Source organism: Columba livia, chromosome 1, assembly GCF_036013475.1.
Source record: "Columba livia isolate bColLiv1 breed racing homer chromosome 1, bColLiv1.pat.W.v2, whole genome shotgun sequence".
Lineage (NCBI taxonomy): Eukaryota > Metazoa > Chordata > Aves > Columbiformes > Columbidae > Columba > Columba livia.
Genome location: NC_088602.1, coordinates 73,325,660 through 73,349,140, shown reverse-complemented (window position 1 = coordinate 73,349,140; position 23,481 = coordinate 73,325,660). Strand labels below are relative to the sequence as shown.

The window sequence follows — 23,481 nt, the reverse complement described above, 5'->3', positions numbered from 1 at the left end:
CACAGAATGTCCTGAGTTGGAAGGACCCACAAGGATCGAGTCCAACTCCTGTCCCAGCACAGGACAACCCCACAGTTCACACCATGTGTCTGAGGGTGTTGTTCAGTCCTTTCTTGAACACTGTCAGGCCTGGGGCCGTGACACCTCCCTGGGGAGCCTGTTCCAGTGCTCCACCACCCTCTGGGGGAAGAACTTTTCCTAATGTCCAACCTGAACCTCCCCTGGCGCATCTTCCTGACATTCCCTCGGGAGCTGCGAAGGCCGAGCGAGACTTGGGGGCGTTTTAGGTTGGCCACGCCCCGCCTCTCGGTAACCACGCCCTCTTGGGGACGGGCCGCCCTCCCTTGGCTTGCGCCCGCCAATGGCAGCGCGCCTTCCTGTTCCCGCCCTTTTCCGCTGGTGTTGGTAAAGCACCTGCGCGGAGGTGGGGGGCGGGTGAGCGGAAGGGGGCGGGGAGCAGTGAGCTCATAGCGCAGCGGCGATTGGCTCCACCGCCCCTTTGCCCCGCTCCGATTGGACAATCCCGCCGGCGCTCGGCTGGTTTGAAGAGTGGGCGTGGCGGCTGCTGCCCGGCGATGGAGGCTGTGCCGTGCGCGGAGCACGGTGAGGGGCGGCGGGGAGGAGAAGGGTGTCCCGGCTGTGCTGAGCGTCCCGGCCTCGGCCTGAGCGGTTTCTCCTTTCTCTGCCCTGCAGGGTCCCTCTGCTTCCTGAAGACGGGCGTCCGCGATGGCCCTAACAAGGGGAAGAGCTTCTACGTGTGCGGAGCGCAGGGCCCGGCGGCCTGCGGCTTCGTCCTGCCGGCGCCGTAGGTGCAGGGCGGGGGGGCGGCAGGGCCTGCCCGCTGGTGTGCGGCTGCGGGGGGACGCACGGCTCTTTTGGGAGAGATTCAGTGCCTGTCAGCAGCCATCAACGGCTATTTTCTCAGTCGCGCGGCCTTTGTGGGGCCCTACTTGAGTGTTTTGTCTAAAGTCATCGTTTCTGCTGTTGCTGTTCCCCGGGCACCATGTCTTGTCTCTGTTCTTCCTCTTTCCCTTCTCTTTTTTCAGCGTTCCTGCTTCTCACTGCTTGATCCATGAGGGGTGCGTGGTGGAGCTGCAGGTCCTGGTCCAGCAGCAGGACAGAGATGAATATCAGTAAGTTCCTGAAGGTGGGAGCAAAGGTTTGTTGTACAGGTTCGAATGCTTGGAATTGTTTGATGGTGGCTCGCTGGCAATTTCCTTCTAGAACTAAAAACGTGCATCCAGCCTGGAGACTTTCACTTGGCATGTTTCAAAATGTTTGCTATTATTATTAGCAATTGTATTCAATGGTAAAAACCAAAGCAATCAGATAATGTTTGTTTTTAACAGAATTGAATGTGGCTCTGTGGCTGGATTTGTCCAAGACTCATGATGTTTGCATCGAATTCCCACATTTTGCTTCTGATAAGGTTTCTTGCAGCAGTCCTGGTTGGCTGCTAGTTTAAAAAAAAGATCGCACCCAAGGTTTTTCTGTTCCTGAGGTGCTTTAAAGATGAGGTGGCCTGTGCAGTGGAACTAAAAGAGTAGCTGTTCCCATATACCTTGAAAATCATTGGATGCTTCTAAGGCTCTGAACATAAATGATATTTTCACTTGAGCAGGGGTTTTATTGCTAAAATTAAAAAATAAGCAACCGGCAACCCTAGGAATCTTTATCCAGGGAAGGATGGTTTTTTAAAAAGCTTTGTTGCTAATGTTCATGGCCTTTTGCTATGCAGGAATCTGCATGAGCACAGATCAAGAGAACTTGTCTGTGACCTTTTTGGCGCGAAATACTTTTTGGCACAAAATGCTTAGAGTTCCTTTACCAGCTCCTGCAGTTCAAATCTTGTTTTATTTTTCGGTAGATTGTTTTACCGATGCCTTGAAAGTAAGTTGAATGGGAAGAAATGGTGCGGAAGTGTCCCGTGGAAGGTATGAATGTTTCATTTGTATTATGGCATCAGCTTATTCCAGCATGACTCTTCATTCTGTATACTGTAATCACCTCTGAGACTATGTAGTAGGAGAGCTTGTATTTTCTAGCTGAAAAGTGTATCAGCCTGCTGTCCTCCAGCTGAGGCTTCTTTTACTCCTCAGACTGTTCTCCAGTCTGAAAATAAACCTGGGTTTGATCTCTAGCGATCTTCTTTTCTTGAGGGTGGTGCTGCTGTTGGGCCTTGGTCCCCAGAAAACATAGGAATGGCAAAGAAAGCATAAAACCAGCAGTTTTGTTTTCCTTGTAAAATGTTTATCCTGATACTGTTAAAATGATAGGAAAGATAATGGAGAATCAAGTGTTGCTTGAGATGATCAGGTTGTGTGTATAGTTAGCAGGCTTTAATAATTTGTATGTTAACACTGACTCGCTTGTATATATTGCAGGATCCAAAAGCTACCAAAGTGTCAAAAACCTTAGAACCACAGCCCAACGCAGCACCTCTCTCCAATCCCAGTGGCCAAAGAAATCCATTCAAAGTGATAGACAAGAATTGTGAAGTGTTATCCTGGAAACAAATTAAGCAAGGCAACGGAGAGGGAAATAAAGCAAAAGAAGTAAAAGCAGAGAAAGAGAGCATGTTGGTGTCACATAAAGAAAAGAAATCAACTTCTGGTTCCTCCATAGAGAAAGAACCTCTAGAAGGGCTGAAAACTAAAAAGAAGCAGTCCATGGGAAATAGGAGCGACCCAGAACTTAGAGAAAGCACAGCGTCTGCATCTAAACTTAGTGTTTCTGAGACTTGGAAGGGTAAAAACACCCTTTGGGAGGAAGAGAAATATGGTGGCAGTGGCAGAGAATCCAATAAGTCTTCTGAGTGTGTGGAGAAAGAGGCAGGCAGCAGATCAAAGCTCTTTCCACTAAGTCTTGGGAAGCCAAGTACAGGTACTAAGCCTCCAAAGGAGGAGCAGCTTGGAGAGAAGAGCTTAAAAAGCTGTAGGGATAAGGAAACCAGGCAGAAAGAATATGTTGATGGGAAGAATGGAGAAGCTAAACCAATGTCTAAAGAAGATGTGATTTCCCTAGCAGGACCACAGTCTGCGTTGCCACATGCTGCCCTGCTGGGAGAAGCAGAGGCAGAACCACCCAAGACACAAATCAGGCCGGGGCTGGGACAGCCTGCTGGCGAAGTCTCTGACAGTGACAGTGATGAAGTAGAATTTGTTTATTCCTCATCAGGTAAAAGTAAACCTGAGAAGTCCGTTGAGGATTTGCAGTCAGGAGAGATTTCTTCAGGAAAATCAGGGAAGAGTATGCAGGGGACATCTTTGCCAGGAGCTGCAGCATCGCGTCACATGGAAGGACCCCAGGACCCTAAAGCTCTTCACAACCATCTTGTAGTCCAGCTGAAGCAGAAGAAGGTCATTTGTTGCACCTATTATTCCTCTTTGTTTTTGTGTGGTGGTGTTGTTTGTTGGGGTTTTTGTTGTTTATTTTGCTTCTGTGTTCAGCGTGGCTTCCCTTCCCTGTGACAGGCATCAGAATCAGAATATGATCTGCTCACAGCAGAAACTAAAAATGTTTGTATGGTTTATGAAGACAAGGCAAGGGAGGGAATTCAGCCTAGGCACAGCCTAGTTCTTTTAAGCTGCATAGGAGACAATTACCCCAAAGGTAATACAGCCTTCTGCATTTGGGGGTGCTCTGTTTTGACCTGCCTGTCTTACTGAGAAAGTAACATGCACAAAAAGGAACAGTGCACAGCCAGCTTAATCTTTTTAAATAACGTGGCTGTTTCTGATGGTCTCCTTTGGCCTTGTGCAGTAAGAGTGATCTAACTGTGAAAGCTCATGCTAAGCTTATACTATCTGTTTGTTTTTTTTTTTAAATAATTGCCAAAAATGATGTTTTGTAGTTTTTATTATAGAAACCCTCGTTTGCCTAGAGCTCAGAACAGAACCTCAAAACAAACAGTCAGAACTGTTGTTCTTGCTAGTGTAGAAATAAACGTGCAAGTAGGCAACTTTGGGTGGTTTGAGAGATGTTGAGGTTGCCAAGTCACTTGACTGCCTCTTCATCCTGTTTCATAAAAAGGGGGTGAGGCTGCATCCTTCCATCTCTTCTGAAGTAGACTAATGGTTAGTATATTTTCTGCTGAAAGTGTATTTGAATGGCACTTAAATACTTTTGAAGGTTGTAGAACAGTATCAAAATATTAATTACTATGGCATACAATTAATGTTCTTAAACTTCTGACTTGATTGTTCTCTGTTGGCAGGGAGTTTGGTAAGCACACTCAGGTTTTGGATTCTTTTTTGTTTGGCAGAGTACGTTGGCTACAGTGAACATTCAGCTGTTGCCAGATAAAGGGGAGCGGTTATTAAAGCAAGTGCAGGATTTGGAAGCTGCACTCAATGCTCTTAATATTTCAACTGCAGATACTACTGAAGAAGGTAGGGCTCATTTCTTTATTTCTTTTTCTTTCTTTTTTTTTTTTTTTTTCTCCCAGAGCTTTGCAAAATAGTTTGTCTTACTGTTGAGGAAATATAGCATAAACTTATATATGGCATGTGGCCTATATAAAACTTGTCTGTTGAGATTCACTGAAGATCTAAAATGTTAATTGCAAAGTATGTGTCTGGGAGAAGACAAATGGAACAACTCAAACTTCCTCTGAAGTGTGATGGCTTCCCAAGGGTTTCCTCCCGTGGTTAGGAACCAGGGCTAATTCTGTTTCCAGCTTACATGACAGAGGCAGGTGTCCCTCTGAGAACTTGCCTGTGAAGTGTTGACTTCCTCTTTGTTGCAGTATGGAACCATGCTGCTCATGCATGTTTTGGCTGTTGGATCTGAATGTTTAAGTTACCAGATCGAAGATAAGCAGCTTTCGGTGTGCCATTCCTGTAAAGTGATTTCCTAGTTGTATTAACTAGTATTAATGACCTGTAGAAGAGAGGCATTTTGACTTACCTGTAGGATCACCTCAACAGCAGAGTTACTTTGTGATCATAATATCAATTGTGTTCATGAAAAGTTCCAGTTTGAGAACTCTGGAAACTGAAGATCTCTAGCAAAGAAAGAGTAAGTAACACAGGCCACCACACAATGAGCACTCCCAATGTCTTACACTAGATCTAGTTTTAAGGAAGACAGACCTTTCCAGGAAGGAGGTAAAAGCTCAGGGATCTCAGCCCATTCATTCTTGAATGTTTTGATAGATTTTGTGATCAAAGTATTAACAAGAAAGATTAATTTTAAAGGAATAAATCCTCTGGGAGCACTGTGCAGAACTGACCTCTTGTTTGCACTAATCTGATCACAGTTACAGAGTTTGCTGTGTTGGTATAAACCACACACGGAGGCTTGAGCTGAACTGCATTGCCTGTGACGCAGGATCAGGCTAAGGGCATGCATGTTAGTAGTTGCAGTGGCTCAGCTGATGATACAGCTGTGCGACCACTTAATAATATTTTGCAAGCAGACCACTGGGCAAAACGGAGGCCCTTCTCTAGACTGCAGTGCCAAGCTCTGAGGTCCACAGAGCAACCTTTTCAACCTGCAATTCCTTTCTTCTTAAGGGGAGGACAGTGCCAGCAGTGGCTGTCGTAAAGAATCTTTGCCTAACCCGTTTGGCAGGCCAGGTGGTACGAAGTTGATAACGCCGCTGCCACTCCAGGATCCTACAGTAAGGACCTCTTCAGGCTCACACAGTCGCCCCTCTGCCACTTTGGGTTCCAGTGATTATTGTGGCTATGGCTTTGGAAGTAAGTATGGACAGGATTGTTTTTAATTAAAGAGAACACTGGTGAGGACTAGTTCTGAAAGAATCCTGCAACTTGTGGATATATATGAGAGTACTAAACTCTTGTTTTATGATGAGCTGCATATTGCCTCCCAGGGATTTGTAGCCACTGAGATCAACCTCTGAGATGAAAGATTTGCTTGGAAAAGTTAGCTTTCTAAACACATCTCATGCATAATACTGTATCTTTCCAGTGAACTCTGGTGTGCAGAATCTGTATGGGGGAAGAATGACAGAAGACCGAATCAGGGCTGTACACAGTGCCACAAGTGAGGCTATTGATCATCTTCACAAATCTCTAGAATCCTGTCCAACAGAGCAGGCAGCAGCTGAAGATCCCTCTGGATTGAAGGTGAGTTGGCCAGGATGGAGTATGTCATGCTGGTGAATGAAGTGTAACATCTGTGTGATACTCTGGAGCATCCTGTGCTTTCACACTTTGAAGTACTTTGAAGTTTTCATTGTGCTGGGAAGAGATGCTCTAATTATTTTCCATCCATGGGAGTTGCTTCAGATTGCCAGTGCTGAGGTTCTACCTTATGGCTGTGGTGTCTTCAGAATATTTAGTGCTTGAATGAGGTAGTAGTGCTTCACACAAAGCAACCAACTCGCAGTCATTTGCAGAAGCAGGTCTCTAGTGAGGAACAGACTGAGAACTTTCAAAAAAGTGTTGCAGATGGTCAAGTTCATGCAACCCAACAGACTCCAGACTAGTCTGTTCTGGTCTGCCAAAGAGCAGTAATTTACCTATCAGGTGGTGCAGAAACCATAGTTGAGGTTGTGTGCAAGGTATTGGAAGGCGCATGCCTCCATGAGATGGTGTGTTAATGTATGTTGTGTCACTTTTCAGATCCTCTTTGGGCCTTTTCAGTGCTGGGAAAGGCTATTTAATGTCTTACAATGACAGCATGTAGTCCCTCTTTCTGTCTTCTAAGAGTCTGTAGGGGTCTTAGACTTTGTGAGAAATGGGGAAGTGTTCTCAGTCCCTCTCCTTGACAGTGATACTTGTGCGAGGTGGGCTTGGGTGGATTTTCCACCTGAAAAAGCTGCCTTTACACCCTCTTAGAGCACTGTGAGGTGCTGGGCTGGTTTATGCATAAAGCATTAGCAAGGCTGATCTATGGTACTGCTGACCTCCTGTCTGCAGGAGCTGCTTATCTTGGGTATCCTCAGCCATGTGGGAAAAGAACAGGTAGGCAAACTCCTTTAATAAGATTGTAATAGGACAGTTCAACTGGATAATTTGGTACAGGAAGCAGAAGTGTCTGAACTTGGAAGGTGTTGCCCTCAAATCCTCTGTCTCACTCTCTTAGGTTCCACTGCTGCTGCACCAAAAACAGGCGTTGGCGTGGCTGCTCTGGAGAGAGAGTCAGAAGCCATGTGGAGGAATTCTGGGTAAGAAACAGAACAGGAAGGTGAATGTTAGGGGACAGATTTAAGGTGAATATCGGGGGACAGATTTATGGCAGCAATAGTTTGGCACACAACTTACTTGGAGGCCAATAACTAGTCATTTTGTTGGCATGCTGAAGTGGCTTGTTTTTCTGTGCCCTTTGACTGCAGCTATTAGCCCATTATTATTAATAAATCATACCCTGAAACGGTCATATGTATATTTTTATTTCCAGGGTTCCCCAGGGCAATTTCTGTTGCAGGATTTACCTTAGTGTAGATCTGAGCTAGGGGGTGCTCAATTCTACAGGTCATCACAGCTTCTGTGTGTCTTCTTCCAGCGGATGACATGGGCTTGGGGAAGACTTTAACGATGATTGCTCTTGTTCTGGCCCAGAAGCAGCTGAATACAGAGAAAAGAAAGGAGAAGCTGGAAATATGGCTGTCCAAAAATGGTATAGAATTGCTTCCATCATACAGTACATACATTATGATGCGGAGCCATTTGGAATGTCTAAAGCGTTATAGATTAATGGCTCATAAAACAACAGATTCTATCTGTGCTAACTTCCCTTCTGTAGGAAAATTCCATTGGCTTAATGTCTACTACATTCCCATGTAACGTCTTTCTCTTGATCAGTGTCATTTGTTCTTCCATTGGATGTGTAGCATTTCCCAACTCATTCTGTGTGGTTCAAAATGGTAACATTTCAGTCTTCTAGAACAGGAAAAAAGAATTTGTTTGGTACTGTATTCTCAAGAGAAATCAGGTTTAGTTCCTGAATTCTAATCTTTCCACACAGAACTAGCAGTCCCCTAGAATTCAAGATAGAGATGTGTTCTTCACAAACTATGTTCACAGGAAAAGTGGACCAAACTTTTGAATTGTTGAGACTTCTTGAAACTTCTGTCTGTGATGTAGTCGAATATGAAGACATTGAAACCTGTCTGCACTATTTCCCTGCAGATTCCACTGTTATCTCTTCCCACGGCACTTTAATCGTTTGTCCTGCATCCTTGATCCATCACTGGAAGAAAGAGATTGACAGACACGTGGGCTGGGGCAAATTGAGGGTCTATTTGTATCATGGGTCCAACAGAGATAAACATGCAGAGGTGTAAGTGTTAAATCATAAACATGACCAGGAAAAGTAAAATACTACTTAGCAAGAAACTGTGGATGTCAGAGTTGAAATTCAGTGGCTATCGAATGATGGAAGAATGTGAAAGGTGGAAATGTGGAGGATCCAGAAGATCAGACAAACGTCTCTTGTCAAGGTGGATATAGCAAAGCCTTGATGGCCTGCACCCATGCTGAGTGGTTCTGGTGCAGGCTATTGCTGTTCCTGATAACAACAACAACAACAAAGTGTACATTCTCTGAAACATCTCTTGCTTGCAGAGATTGTCAGTGGCAGCTTCTTCTGTGCTTGTGCTTTGTGGTTGCATTTTTTTTTTCAGCTGTCTGTATAGATGAGAAAATTTTCTACACTACTTTAGGCCATGCTGAGCAGTATTTCTGGGTGCCAGATTCTAAGCGGTGTTCATCTCACGTGTGTTCTGTAACATTAGCTTTCACTGTTGTCTTGAGCTTGCTGTGTCTACTGCCGATATCCATAAAATGGGGACAATGTGCTTTTCCTGTTTGACTGCTATGAAGCTCAGTTTTCTGTAAAACTCTGCGTTTTAGCTCTGGTAGTACCATAGTTCTTAAACCTTGAGTAACCTTGTCTGCCTTGCAAAACGAATTTCTCATTTGTTCTTCCTCCTGATTACTACTTTCCTTTTATGCAGGCTCTCTGAATATGATGTTGTTGTCACAACCTACAGCCTGGTCTCCAAGGAGGTTCCCACAAGCAAAGAGGAGGGGGAAGTCCCTGCTGAGGACCATGATGTGGGGGTGAGAAGCCACATTGTTCATAGAGAACTGCCTTAACGCTTTAAGGTGCTGCAAACCATTATTGTTTCAAGAAGCACTTTTATGCTACAGTGAGCAGTTTATGCTACAGTGAGCAGCAGGCTGAATAATTTTATTTTTACCGTAAGTCCCCTGTTGAGTTTGCACAATAAAAATAAAGTGATGAGCAAAAGTGCCATGAAGTGCAGAAAGATAACAAGGAAAAATATCCACAAGAAATCTGTTCTGTAGTAATCTATAATACACTATATTGAATATAGTTGAAATGTCTCTAAAAGTCATTTTAAGAGTTCAATGAAGAATCTCATGCTCCTCCTTTTGAGGTGAGACTGTGAAGGAACACTAGAATCTCCTGCTGGTATTCTTTGCTGAAGCGCCAACATTGCTTTAAGCTACCAGAAACCTGCTGCAATCTGGATCTCACTCTTAAAGCAAACAGGCCTTTGGATTTCCTGAAACTTCAAGGTGGCATCTATAGAGATCTTGCATTTTAAAGTATGGAATATACCCTAATAGAATAATTATATGTGTTCCTTTATCCCAGCCTAGCAAAATTTTGCTGATATGGGATGTGTCTTGGGAAGGAAGAGGCAATAAAATGTTAAAAGCAATAAAAAAGCAAAATATTAGAAATTGTCATCAAGAACAGACAAATGTTATATTATTTGGCTTATGAACTCTCATGGAAGCTTTGGAGAGATTATTTTTATTTTTTTTTTTTTAGAGCACATCTTACATGACAGTAAGAGCTCAGATTCCTGCTGGCTAACATCAGGAAAATGCTTCTTGCTGGAAAAGTATATTTGCTCGTGGCTCTTCAGAGAGCCTAGCAAGGTTATTGTGCTGGGTTATGAACAGTCTGCTTTCTCTTTCAGTGTGGGTCATCTCCCTGTTCCCCTCTGCTCAGGGTAGCTTGGGCTCGGGTTATACTGGATGAAGCTCACAATATTAAAAACCCGAAGGTTCAGACCTCTATAGCTGTGTGCAAACTGAGAGCCAGCGCCCGATGGGCTGTCACCGGGACACCGATACAGAACAACTTGCTGGACATGTACTCTCTCCTGAGGTGAGCTGGCTGCACGTGAACACATGGACAGGGCTTCAGTTCCACTAATTCTTCGCTGCTGAAGTTGCTTTGACGTTTGAGAGGTTTCTAAGTTATGTGGGGTAGCAAGACTGGTTATATTAACACTTCAGGCACTGTATTGCAAAGGCTGTGGCTGAGACATTGTGTAAGGCTAACCGTGTGTCTGCTGTTGCGTGAAGCTATTCTGCTTTCACAGAGGACAAGGGAAATTACTCCAGATCTCCTGTGTCTCCAAGATGAATACCCACAAAACCAATTTTAATGGTCAGAAGTTGTGTGCCATAATCCTTGTTCCTACCATGGCAGCCTGGAAGGACCTTATTAAAGAGTGTTGTGCAACAAGGGCATCGATGGAAAGGGTGGAAACTTTGCCCTCTCTAAACAAATGATAAACAGGTTTAAACTCTATGCTCCTCATTGCTGAGAAGAAAAAGTGTGAATATACTCTTTGGTGAGTGCCCTGTGCTTCTTGATGCCCTTCATTTGCTGGTGATGTTTGAGACATTAATGAGCAAAGAAGTGATGGGTACAGAACTAGGTAGATGCTTTCACTGTACTAGTGATGGTAAGACTTCTGAGCAAAACAGTTATTGGCATCATTACACTGGAAGTCTTTTACTGCTTCTAGCAGTTGTGGCTGAACTGGAAATGGTTTGCTTCAGATAGGAAGGAATTTGGTTCTAGTCATTCAGGAGTAACTGAGAAACTCTTCTTCCCTTGGTATGATATCTCTTTCCCTCATGTTGTAGGTTTCTACGTTGCTCTCCTTTTGATGAGTACAAGGTGTGGAAGTACCAGGTAGATAACAACACAAAAAAGGGAGGAGAGAGGCTGAGTCTCTTAACCAGGAGCCTCTTATTACGGAGAACTAAGGACCAGCTGGATTCAACTGGCAAGCCCTTGGTAAGAACTTCACCCTCCACAACTAGGCAATCATTCCATTGCTTCCCTTGGAGCAGCCAGTCAGTTCTATACAAGCACAAGTTTGTTAATGAGTGGGTTTTCCTGTCTTCTGCAGTCTCTTGAGTGAGAGGAGTTGAATGCCTGTGGGATGCTTTGCTTGCTTATCCAGAAAGCAGAAATATAAATAAGAATTAAACCTTTCAGTTATAAATCATATGCAGATGAGAATATGTTAAATAATTGCAAGTAGATGTCCACTTAGTGGAAGGTTGGTCTAGGTCTCAGCTAGCCTAGATCTCTAGGAATCAAAGATCCATGTCAAATGGGTCTGGTGCATATTAGGGCATTGCCTTTCTGCATTACTCTTTACAAATAATCCATTAAACTGAGTATTAGATCACTGGTATGTCTGTAAGCCATTAAAAGGTGTAGTTTTGGTGCACTGCCTGATTCTGAATGGGGGAGTTAGAAGCTACTTTTACAAGGTGAGAAATGAATCCTCCCATGGTAGTGATGTGCAAGTCAATACTTAGTTGCTCATGCCTTTTGTTGTCAAATAATTTGGAATAAAGTTTATAATCTTGACTGTTAACCAGGCTATTTGGACTTCTATGGGTATCTATATTGTGTCATAATTGCATTAATATGGATAACTTTAATGAAGAAACAAACAGCTGTCTTCTAAGACTTAGAATACTGTACTAACTCATGGAACATTGGTGTTTGTGATGCTGTATAAGATTTTTGAACTATAACATCTGATCCTCTGTATTTTTACTTCAGGTATCTCTGCCCCAGCGTAGCACACAGTTGCATAAGTTAAAACTTTCAGAAGAGGAGCAGTCCATGTACAATATGCTTTTTGCAAGATCCAGGTATGAACGTGGGAAGAGAATGGGGTGTTCTGTGGTTTTGTTTCTTCTGGTGTGAAAAATCTGAAAGAGACCTCCACTTAAGATGAGAAGAACTTTTGGATTAATTTCTGGTGTTTTGTTTTGTTGGTTTTTTTTCTTTTTCTGACTAACTGTTAAGCATGTTTGAAAATACATTGCTTGTTCTGGCAACAGCTGAAACCGCATTCCTTTTTTTTGTCTCATTTTCAGGAGCTTTGTATTGTAGCTTTTCATTTAATCTCATTGATTTCAAGAATCCAAAGACTTAGAATTGCAACAGCATTTTTTAAATTATGATGTGTCAGTACCTGTAACGGAGAATTTCTTCTTTGCTCTGGGATATTTATGCAATTGGAAATTAGGCTGGCCTCTCCAGATGGTTGTAATGCAAGCTTGTGTCATTTAGTGTTCTTCTTGGTTTTCTTTCATTAGTGTTGCTGTAAAGAGTTTTCCTTCCTTTTAAATATACATTTAAAGATGTCCTTTTGTTGTGAAGAATGTTATTAATTTGCTCCTGCCCCTGGCTCATATTATACTCAAGATATTCCAATAAGCAGACTTGCTTTCTCTTGTGTTTTCCAAAATGGATCTTGGTTCTGATCCTATTCAAGGTAAACAAAACTGGGGTATGTTGTGATTGTTTTGTGACTAAATTATTGTGCTGGTTTTGGCTGGGATAGCGTTAATTTCTTTGCCGTAGCTAGTACGGGCTGTACTTTGGATTATGACACAGGGATGGTTTTGACATGGCTGAGCAGTGGTCACATAGAATCAAGGCCTTATCTGCTTCTCACCCCACACCACCAGCAACTAGGCTGGGAGTGCACAAGAGTTTGGGAGCCAACCCCAGCTGACCAAATGGGTATTCCACACCATATGACATCATGCTCAATACATAAATTTGGGGGAAGGAGGCAGGGGAAGTTCAAAATGGTGGCATTTTGTCTTCCCAAGTCACCATTCTGTGTGATGGAGCCTGGCTGTCCTGGAGATGGCTGAACACCTGCCTGCAATGGGAAGGAGTGAATGAATCCCTTGCTATGCTTCTTTGCTGGTGTGTGCAGGGCTTTTGCTTTACCTATTAAACTGTCTTTATCTCAACCCATGAGTTTTCTCACTTTTACTCTTCTGAGTCTCTCCCCCATCCCACTGAAGGGGAGTGAAGGAGCAGCTGTGTGGGGTTTAGTTGCTGGCTGGGGTTAAACCATGACAATGATTAATGAAACTTTCCTTACCTTAATGCATCATCAGCTTGTTTGCTAAGCTCAGGTCCCTCTTGCCTCTGTTCCTTCTGTAAATCTCAGAGTCTTTGTCTTGTTTTTCCAGGTCAACACTACAATCCTACCTAAAGAGACAAGAGCAGAAAAATGAAGGCAGAGAGAATGCTGGTGGTAACCCCTTTGAGAAAGGTTTGAGCGCACCCTCCCCTGAAAACATTTGCAGAAGTGACTCTTTAAGTGCACAATTAAGGAAGGGGAACAGACCTGGCCACATGGGATCAGGACTTAGAAATTCTTTGGAAAATGTTTTGCTCCTTCCCTGATGTTATGAAGAGTCCTACCAGACTATTCCCAAAGTCTGTTCTCACTGTTGTGCCTCTGGGCAAGTCTCTTAACCTCCCTTGGTCTAAAATTCCCTTCTGAAATATAGGTCTAATTGCTCAGAGAAGAGATGTCAGTATGAAGTATGTGGTACTCTGATTTCTGGTGGTGTTGGAGTTTGTTTATTTTCTTTAGAGTGGGATTTGATGGGTTCTTATGTTAAATCAGGTATTTGCTTGCCTGTTGGTTCTTGTCCCTTACTGATGAAACTTTTGCTGGAGGTGGCTGGGCAGTGCTTGGAAGTGCCTCTAAGAGCTCCTGATGTTTTGTCTCACTTCCTTGACAGTTGCACAAGAGTTTGGGGTCAGTCAGATGGAATTTCCAGCAGGCTCCCAAAGTGCCTCCCAGGTCTCAAGTACTGTCCATGTCTTGTCCATGTTGTTGAGGCTCCGTCAGTGCTGCTGCCATCTCTCATTACTGAAAGTGGTAATTACATTGTAATGGTGTGGGGTTTTTTGTGGGGATTTTTTTTAGTTTGTGTAAATTAACACACTTTTTACCCCTGCATTTCTTAGCTAGGGCTGTATGGACTGAGCCATTTGTAGGACTGTGTGTTTTACAGCCCAAGAGGTTTTAGATGGGCATGCTTCCTACTGAGAACTTCCCCAGCATGACCTAGGTGGATTGTTACATCTCTAGCAATAAAAAGATAAAAAGAAAAATAACTTTAATGACAAAGAAGTCTTGATCTTAATGTAGTCTTGAGAAATAGGCTGATCTTTCCCAAATTCATTGCCGCCATATAAAGCAGCTGTAGAGTAAGTCCAGATCCAAAGGCAACAGGCAAGGATTTATCATCTTTTTAATCCTGCAATTGTTAAATGCTATGGGAGGAGCAATCTGAGGGGACTGGACCCCAGGGAATGGCTGAGGTCACATGCTTTTCCTACACTGCCCTTTCTTGGGGCAGAATAAGGGACCAAAGAGATTGTTGGTCTGACCCAGTACTGTTTCCTAATCATTCTATCTTCATGTTGCATAGCTTCCTTCAAAGCCATTGTCCTCAGCAGACATCATGCAGACTGTGAATCGGTACTGAAGTCGATTCAGGCTTGACTCTGATCCCTTATTATATTTCTTTCTTTCCCACAGGCTCTGGACCAAGTTAACTTGAACAGTGAAGGCCTTTCCCTCTCCATTGAGGAACAACTTAGTGCTTTGACCCTGTCTGAGCTCCAGACTTCTGATTCCAAGTCAACAGTCTACCTCAATGGCACAGCTTTTAAAGCAGATATCTTTGAAATCACCAGGGAGAGCACCAAGGTATTCTGGTTGTGGCTTTCTTACCCTCCTTAAGAAGCCTGACTTTCAGCACTTCACCTTTTAAATTGTTAATGAATTGTCACACCTTGGTAATTGCAGATCAGATAAGTTGGCAATTTAGGTGAGATCAGGTGAGTAGATTGGTAGTCTGTCTGCTGAAGCCCTTCTGGGAAGGCTTCAATTTATCAGGTGTTGATGGCTACTTCCAATAAAGCTGTGAGTATCTGTGTTGAAAATCCGTTGGTGAAAATCTTGTGCACTGGATTCACAGAAGTTTTCTAATGCACCTGAGGGCATGGTGCTTGTGAAGAGCTAGAAAAAATGGGATGACAAGAGGAGAGCTGGCAATAACTCGGCTCCTTACAGGAAAGTTAGAATCTATAAAACATGTTTGTATTATTCAATTCCTTAATCCTGTTTTCCACAGTGGGAGTGTTCTTACTAATTACTATTAAAACTATCTTGAAAGTCTGAGCACAGAAGAAATTCCAGTTGAAGAGTTATTTTAATCACTTCCTATTTTCATGAAGAATAGCCAAGCATGAGCTGGATTATGACAGCAGACTAACCTTTTTTTTTTTTCCCTGCAGATAGCTCACCTCTTGACTGAACTGAAAACTATCCAAAGTCACTCGGTGTCTCAGAAAAGGTTAGTAAACATGTCCTTTAGTCATAGTGACTGAGAGTAGCATGTGTCTTGACAGCAGCAGAAATAGTATGGTGAAATGGTGGCAGTACTGCAGTAGTTAGAAGCAGATTTTGAGAAAAAAAATAAAGCCAAGAAACAAGAAGGTAGTTTATGATGTAGGTTAGTGTAAACAGAAGGGAATGTGTGAGGAATCTCAGGCCTTGAGGCCCAAGATGACTCTTCTCCAAAAACAGAATTGTGAATAATTTGCTCGTGCTGAGAAATATTTGCCCTCAGCTCTGCAACCCAGTCCACTACCTAAAAAAAGTGGTGGAGTAAAGTAGTGGTTAAAACTGCACCTGTTTGAGAGAAAGGAATACATTAATCAGAGGGCCTAAGTGTTGCTGAAGTTCTGCAGCTCTCACTGTACAGGTTCTGTCAGTCTTCACTCCTCACCAGACTGCAGTGTTGCAAGGTTTTCTGCTTGTTTTGTTAAACAATGTAGAATGCGCTTTCAGTTGTGTGGCTGTGAAGTAGTTACACCTGTGTTGTTATGTTGGGGGTGAGTTGGAAGGGGAAGTTTTGTTCATGGGCAACTCCAGAGTTGCCCCATATGTAGAAAGCTTTTTTCCCCCAAAGTCTTTTCCAAAAAATATTCCCGCCATAAGAATAGAAACACCAACATTATTTCTGTTCCCTAGTAAAAAGCTATCGAACAAATTATTGCCTCCTAACTGTTTAATCCAGAAGATGTGGGGAGTGAGAGGCGTAGGAGAATCCAAGTTTGGTGTTGCCATTGATTCATTTTGCAGAAAAAGCTCAAAATTGTAATTGGATTTTACATTGCTACCTACCAAAAATAGAGGTGAAAATTATAGACTTAATTGCTCTGAAGTTTATTTATTTATTCCAGAGCAGATTCTATGACTACACAAACAGGTGAATCTGTTTCTGAATTGGGAAGGGACTTGGCTCCCGTTTGCAGTGGGAGTGCCTGAATAGCTCTCTCCCCTTGGATGAGACCCTGCAATAACTGGACTTGCTCTAAACTGGTTTTTCTCCCTCTCCAGTGTTGTTGTCTCTCAGTGGACAAGTATGTTGAAAGTTGTGGCTGTGCACCTCCAGCGACTAGGACTGAAGTACGCAATAGTGGATGGCTCTGTCAATCCTAAACAGAGAATGGATGTGGTAGAAGAGTTCAATAACAATCCCAGAGGGCCTCAGGTATATAATCAGGGCAGGGAAACAGTTACTAGGGCTGCTATGAGCTGCTGTGATAGCTGACTTCATGATTCCCTTTACTGGCACTACTTTCATTTGGACCTTTAGGTGTTATGATCAGCAGAGGAAGAGGTAGCTGTATAAACAGCAGCTGCCCCTGCCCATTATAAGATCATGTCTAAAATGCTCCTTGTGATATTAACCTTCTATACTGAGATGGTCTGACTCCAAAGCTAGTTCAAAGGTTGTCCAAATCTTTGGTGCATTTTAAGATGTTTTTGTCACAGAGAATAATGTGGAAGATGTGGGGCCAATTAGCTCTATTCAGAACAGGCTGGGTGTTTCCAGCTCATGCTTCTCCACTGGAAGATGTTTCTTTTTGTATATCACCTGCTTGCCAAGGAACCCATAAGACTTAATTGCTGTTTTCCAACACATCAGATATTTTTTTACCAGACTAATCTTTTAGAGAAGAGAGAATGACAGCTGCATCTGTGAATGTGGCTAGAATTAACAAAAGCATATCTCACCCCAGTATAAAGATAGGAAGATTTGGATCAGTGTGAGAGCAGTCATAGTTATGCACACATCCAAAATAAGGTGACCTTATGTGACTTCTTTCACTTTTGAGTTATTGAGGTTTGGAGTGGAGAAGGGTGTATTTAAATACTGATGAACTACAGTGTATCGGCTCTTCTTGAAAACATCTTCTAGTCTGAAATTTTAGCCAAGGGAAGGAAGCTTGCCAGTTGACTAAAGATGTCTGAATCCAAATTAATTGTTCATAGCAATTACTTTCATCTAGACACTGACATTCCTGTGATTGAGAGAGGACAGTCTGTCTCCTCTGAGTGTGGATCTGTGACTGGAAGGGGAGAATGTGGGGCATTAGCTTGCTTTCTTTGCTGGATTCCTTGAACAAGCTGCTATCTATGAAACAGATATTTCTCCTAACTTAGAACTTAAACAAAGGAAGATTTCTGCCAGCTATATGAATAGCTGATCTCTTTAAACAAGATCAGGATTTTAAGGTACCATACTATGAAATTGAGTAATAAATATGTATAGCAAGCATCTCTGCCCTTAATCTAGTTATTTTCCTGCTGTACAAGAAATCTTCTCTAAATTTACCCTCTACTTAACCCTCATTCCGCCCCATCTACTCATCTTTTTAAAAAACCGGGTTATGTAGAAACAAAGTGAAAGGAGTAGCAGGCCATTTCACTCCACTTGCTTGTGTTTAAGTAATCATTATTGTTAATTTGGAGTTGGTGCTGATTGATCCCATTGTTGGCAACAGGCTGTCATCAGATAGGCTGGTCATTCGAGTGGGACACAGAGTCTGAACTTTTCACTCCTTTCTGTAGTCTGTAAAAATGGATCAGGGAAATGTATATGGAATGGTAGGCTGACCTCTCTGAGCCATAACTTCCATGTCCAGGCTTCTGTGCCTCATGAAGTAGCATCTGGTAAGCTCCTAAAAACATAATAAAAATACACATGTAATATAAATATGATAAACAGATGCTCTGGTTCAAATTATAATATGGAGTATATGAAGCACTAATTTTCTGGAAACAGGTTCCTTAACTCTCTTTTGGCCTTTGAAGGTAATGTTGGTCTCGTTGCTGGCTGGAGGCGTTGGCCTGAACTTGACTGGAGGAAACCACCTCTTTCTCCTCGACATGCACTGGTAAAGAGAAATAAAAGTTCCATCTCAAGGGATATATGTAGAGCATACTGCTTGTGTTCTCACCACGTGTCTTGTGATGTCTGACACAACTGGGTTAGGAGGGAAATACTTAACTGAGAGCATGGGCTAGTGATTAGTTGTAGAAAAGTGTTTTTATTATGACCGTCTTCCAAGACAGGGATCCAAAGCAGCAAGTATGCAGTCTGTATCAGAAAAAGGTACTGGGGTCTTGGCAGTTCCTGGCTTAATTTCTTACAATAATGAAAATGGTACAGTAATGCCTACAGGTAATTTGTCTTGAAACAAACCTATGGTGTTGAGCATAGTCAGTAATCTGGCATGGGGGTTTTACAAGGCTATGAAAATAGTGCATATGAGCTCCTAATATTTATGTTGACTCTCATCAAAGTCAGAATCACAATTTTTTTTTAACTAAATGTTGCTCATTGCAAACTAAGGTGCTTCAGTACAAAACCAGCTGCTGAGTAACAGCATTAAGGAGATGTTTTTACAGTATGGAAGCTATGCCAACAAGTATTCCCCGTAACTGTGTCAAACAGAACCATTTTTATGTAAATATTCTTGAGAGAAGGCTTCTTTCAACAGAGTTTGTCTTCCTGATTCACTGTCCTCTTTCTTCACTAGCTACTCAGCTTTCTCTGAGTACTAACTATAGGCCACAAATATGGGGCTATTTTGAACAACGGTCTAATTTGTACAGCTGACTTTGTGTGGAGTTGTAGTGTACTTCTGAGGGCAAAGAGAAATACAGTCAGGGTGAAAATCAGTTATCAAGTTAGTAAACCTAAGATAACCTGGTAGTAGTTTTAGTTCTGCACAGGGAGAAAACGGCTTGCTGTGGAGGGAGGCAAATGAGGCAAGCACAAAGGCTTCAATACCTCACTTATTCCTGAACATGAGCCCTTAAACTTTATTTGTTTACCTTATAGGAATCCTGCTCTTGAGGACCAGGCCTGTGACCGCATTTACCGAGTGGGGCAGCAGAAGGATGTTGTGATACACAGGTCAGGATTTTCCTTAGCAGTAAATGAGGTTCTTGCTGCTCGTGTAGTGTCTGGCTTGAGTTGGTGAGACAAAGCCTTGGTTTGAGGCTTGTTTCTTAAAGCTAGGCACAAAGTCTAATTGTGGGATTGGGGTTTGAGCACCAAGATAGAGACGACATCAAAATGTTTCTGTGTGGCACTTGCTTGCATGTTGCTGTCCTGATAGCTTGCAGTGCTTTATTGGTTTTCAACCTTTGGTTTAATGGTAATGCCCTGTTTGTTCCTGAGAATGATTCAGACACAAAAGCATTTCTCTTCTCTTGTTGACTTGATTTTTCACCATGCTCCCTAAGCCTGGACCTTTCTAATATCGCTAACATAAACATATAGAGCACTTTCAATAAGTGGCAAAGCTGGCTTTTACAAAAGCTTCTGCAATTTTAAGTATGAAATGACTAGCTTAATGGTTGTAAATGCACATCAAATTCAAACAAACTGGAATCTAAAATACTATTTTGTGTATGACGCTTTTAGTATCGTAGGTGCCACCAATTATCAATCATTACAGGATTTTTGTCACAGAATTACTGTTGCTTCAGATGACCAAAGTTGAGGCCTAAAGTGCATCAGACTTTTATTTGAAATGTTATAATACCTGGATAGGAGAACAGCTGTTTTCTGTGCACAGGTATAATTTGTCAGTCACATAACAGGCTGTTAATTTTGAGGTTAGATAAGTCTTTGGAAATTTACTGGGGAAGTGCTGATATAATGCTGACATTTTTTCCTAGCAGTTGAGATGATGTGGCTTTTGTTCTTTTAGGTTTGTCTGTGAAGGAACGGTAGAAGAAAAGATCCTACAGCTCCAGAGGCGGAAGAAAGTTCTTGCCCAGCAGGTGCTGTCAGGCAAAGGGGAGGGCTTCACTAAGCTCACTCTGGCTGACCTCAAAATTCTCTTTGGCATCTAATTATCCTTTACAGTACACAAGAGTGATTTTTATATCTGCAACTAACTGTGTAGACTTTAACAAAGGACTGCTGTTTTAAGGCGGTCGTTCGTTTGGAACAAATAACTCCGTTTTTTGATGGTTCCAGGAAGAAAATTCATCGACCTCAGGAATTTGTTATAATACTAAAATTAGATTGTGTATCCAAAGGTTAATAAAGTTATAAATTAAGCTATTGTTTTAAAACACTTCTAAATATTACAAACAGACATTTGCTTGTTTCTTGGTTTCCTGTGTATGCTTTTTAGTTAGAAAACTTTGCCCTTCAGGACAGGAGAAGCACAGGCAAGTGAAACAAGAACAAGAGAGACAAGCATGAGGTAGGAAACTTCAGAGGTTGAGTGGTGAGGTGTGGTGGGCATGGAGGAAGCAAAAAGAAAAATGTTGAGCACGATGCTATAAGAACAAACAAGTACAGACTTCAGAATGTATAAGTAACAAAATAAAGGGCGGGCTTAGAGGAACACTAATTTTCTCTTTTGGTCCTTCGGAGGACTACTTCTATCTAGGTAAAGAAGCATTTCTATACCCTGCTCAAAATATTTTTTTCAAGCAGGGAAGTAGATTTCTGTTATGTTCTTACAAAACAGGAGCTGAATTGTTGTGTTCTTCTGAGTATTGAATGGTGTAAGGTTTTCTTGGTGCAGACCTTTTAATGTATAGATTATTCTTCCTCAGAAGATGCTTCAATTTTTTTAATGGTAGATGAGTTGCAAGTCATTGATTAATGGTTTGTGTTCTCTCTCCTATCAGAAGTGGTATGTGCAAGTGAGTGAAGTTTCTAGGCAAGTTTATTTTATTATTATTGGTAGTGTATATTCCCTGCCTCCATCTCCCTCTCCTGTGTCCCTGGCCATATCCACTGCATAGTCTGGTTTTCTGTTGATGACATTATTTTTCTAGGGTTTGACACAGTTCCTGTAAGCTCCACAAAAAATGAGGGCCTCTTCAGAGTTTATTTCTAATGCTGAGTGGTAAAACATGACAAGTTAGTGCTAATAAGAAACTACATGTTGGTTCCTGTGTGGTCATTCCCCATGGAATAAGATAATAGCATTTGGTAGCCTTTTGAGTGAAGCAGCCATCTATTTGCAGATCAGTGGTTCCTGTTAGTACAACAGAATCCTGCATATGATATGGCCATGTCACTTCTCTTACCTCCGTTGACATGATGTGGAAGTGAAGCTGTGGGATTATTCCAATTTATTGCACAGACACAGGGGCTACAGGGCACAAGAATAGTAATTTGTATTTTTTTGTGTGCACATGTCCATAAATTCAACGACCATGGCAGTGCCTTGAGCAAGTGAGGTTGTGCAATACAGGCAATTTGACCGTCATCTCAGTTTGTGGAACATAGTCCGCTGCTTATTTGCATTGCTATGCTGGTGTTCTGGAAGACATCAGAACATCTATTCTCTTGTACAAAACAGGAAGCCATGGACTAACCTCCCAAAATTACTTCATTTTGGTTTGGATGTTTACATGAGCAAGAGCTTTCTCTTATCTGGACTTCGTTCTGGTCTGAGCTCCTCTTCCTTTCCTTGGAACTGCAGTTAGCCTAGCAGGTTTCCTTCTTTGAGGTATATTACTAAATACAGCCTAAATTTCTCTCTTTTACATATTATCACTTCATTCTGCGTCTCTTCCCTTTCCCTGAATGTAACTGTAGTCTCAATGCAGCATAACTGTTGGATGTATCAGACACTGCCGTGGGGATTAATTGGGTGGGGTTGGTTGGTTTGTTTGGTTTTGTATGAAGTTCTCTCCAGGAAATGGCTTCAGCCTTTCGCAGGAACCCCAGATAACCAACGGGGTATGAAGTGACATTCAGCTTAGTTCAGAGAAATCCTGAAGCTGAAGGTCTAGCACATACCTCTAGATAACCATCTTCTGAAATAGCAAATTAATGCAGCTGAGAGAAGAATTGAATGAAGAATATGTGGGTTTGGTATCCAACGCCAAATTTTTAAATACATTTTGTTGGGGGGTGGGATTCGTGTTTGGTTTGCACCATTACCTCCGGAATGGGGCAAAAATGTATCTCAGAGTACTGCTAAATAATGTTAGCCCATGTGTAACCAGGTATTTACATCTCACTGCAGCACAAGCTTTCTGTACAGAAAAGAAAGTTCACTATAACAATATAGAGAAGATCGGGATTCTTTTTCCACTCCTTTGTCAAAAAGCAGTTTCCTTTTGTCTCTAACTGACCTGCAAATAGAGCAAAACCAACCCTGCCGCTGCCCCCTGCTCGGAGTTAATGGGTGTGAGTTAGCAAGGCGGCAGAGCCTGGTGGTCACGGAAGGTGTGACAGGATGGGTCACACGGTGCTGAGTGCTGTTCAAGGGCGGTGTTTCCATGGGGGCAGTTTACCTACGGAGGAGCCCGGGCGCAGAGCAAGCGGTGGAGGCCGCCATGGGAAGCGCGGATGATGCCACCACGGCACCGCTCTTCCCCAACCCTTCCTCTGCTGTCAGCCCCTTCTGCCGCTGCTCCCACTGCAGGAACTTCCTCTCCAGCCGCCAGAAAGAAGCGTGTGTGCTCGGTGCCTGCCCGTCAAGCTGGCCGGGGAAACACCCGGGACCAAGGGTATAGCAAACCGGGGCGGACCGGCTCCGCCGCAGAGCCGAATCGGGATGCCTGAAAAGTGCTGCCAGCAGTCAGGATGGCCGAGCGGTCTAAGGCGCTGCGTTCAGGTCGCAGTCTCCCCTGGAGGCGTGGGTTCGAATCCCACTCCTGACAACTCCTTTTTGTCTGCGCTCCACGACCACGCTGTTTTCGAGGCCCCGTAGCTGCGGGGTCACGCCCGAACTCGGGTGGCCGTGGAAGGGGCGCGTTTCCTGCACCGCAGGGAGGGGGCTAGCGGAGGGGAAGGCTGCGCCAGAGACACGCGTGGTGTCCGCGCCTTCGCGTCTCTGGTGGGCATCCGGAGGTGCTGGCGTGGCAGATGCGGTCGCCAGGCACATCAGACCCACCACCGCCCTGGGTAGGGTCCGCCATCAGGGGCACTGCGGAAGCATTGCTCAGCGTGGCCGGTTAGCTCAGTTGGTTAGAGCGTGGTGCTAATAACGCCAAGGTCGCGGGTTCGATCCCCGTACGGGCCATTCATTCATTTTTTGTTTGAATGT

General features: G+C 43.1%; 1 protein-coding gene, 1 long non-coding RNA gene and 2 other non-coding genes across 7 annotated transcripts in view; 3 read left to right on the top strand and 1 right to left on the bottom strand.

Moving 5' to 3' along the window:
• Positions 1 to 453: 453 nt before the first annotated feature.
• On the top strand, positions 454 to 20,521 carry TTF2 (transcription termination factor 2). 4 transcript variants are annotated; one of them, XM_065062589.1, is made up of 23 exons: positions 454 to 603; positions 694 to 805; positions 1,047 to 1,133; positions 1,868 to 1,934; positions 2,385 to 3,359; positions 4,265 to 4,391; positions 5,517 to 5,702; positions 5,935 to 6,092; positions 7,054 to 7,135; positions 7,474 to 7,587; positions 8,100 to 8,250; positions 8,927 to 9,032; positions 9,926 to 10,116; positions 10,887 to 11,040; positions 11,824 to 11,915; positions 13,260 to 13,342; positions 13,821 to 13,960; positions 14,627 to 14,797; positions 15,388 to 15,446; positions 16,496 to 16,649; positions 18,257 to 18,339; positions 19,290 to 19,364; positions 20,167 to 20,521. In XM_065062589.1, the coding sequence occupies exons 1-23, from the start codon at positions 576 to 578 to the stop codon at positions 20,309 to 20,311; spliced, it is 3,540 nt and encodes a 1,179-aa protein (XP_064918661.1). In that variant the 5' UTR covers positions 454 to 575; the 3' UTR covers positions 20,312 to 20,521. The 4 variants fall into 4 exon arrangements, with proteins under 4 accessions (XP_064918661.1, XP_064918678.1, XP_064918649.1 ...); XM_065062606.1 differs by lacking the exon at positions 7,474 to 7,587; XM_065062577.1 differs by having other exon boundaries at positions 561 to 805.
• Positions 18,017 to 23,481, bottom strand: part of LOC110365505 (uncharacterized) — an 8,524-nt gene continuing 3,059 nt past the window's right edge. The window contains exon 4 of the long non-coding RNA XR_010472530.1: positions 18,017 to 18,123. This is a non-coding gene — a long non-coding RNA (uncharacterized LOC110365505). The remainder of the gene's footprint in view (positions 18,124 to 23,481) is intronic.
• TRNAL-CAG (transfer RNA leucine (anticodon CAG)) lies at positions 23,013 to 23,095 on the top strand. The gene has a single exon. It is a non-coding gene; the product is annotated as a tRNA-Leu (tRNA).
• Positions 23,384 to 23,457, top strand: TRNAI-AAU (transfer RNA isoleucine (anticodon AAU)). The gene has a single exon. It is a non-coding gene; the product is annotated as a tRNA-Ile (tRNA).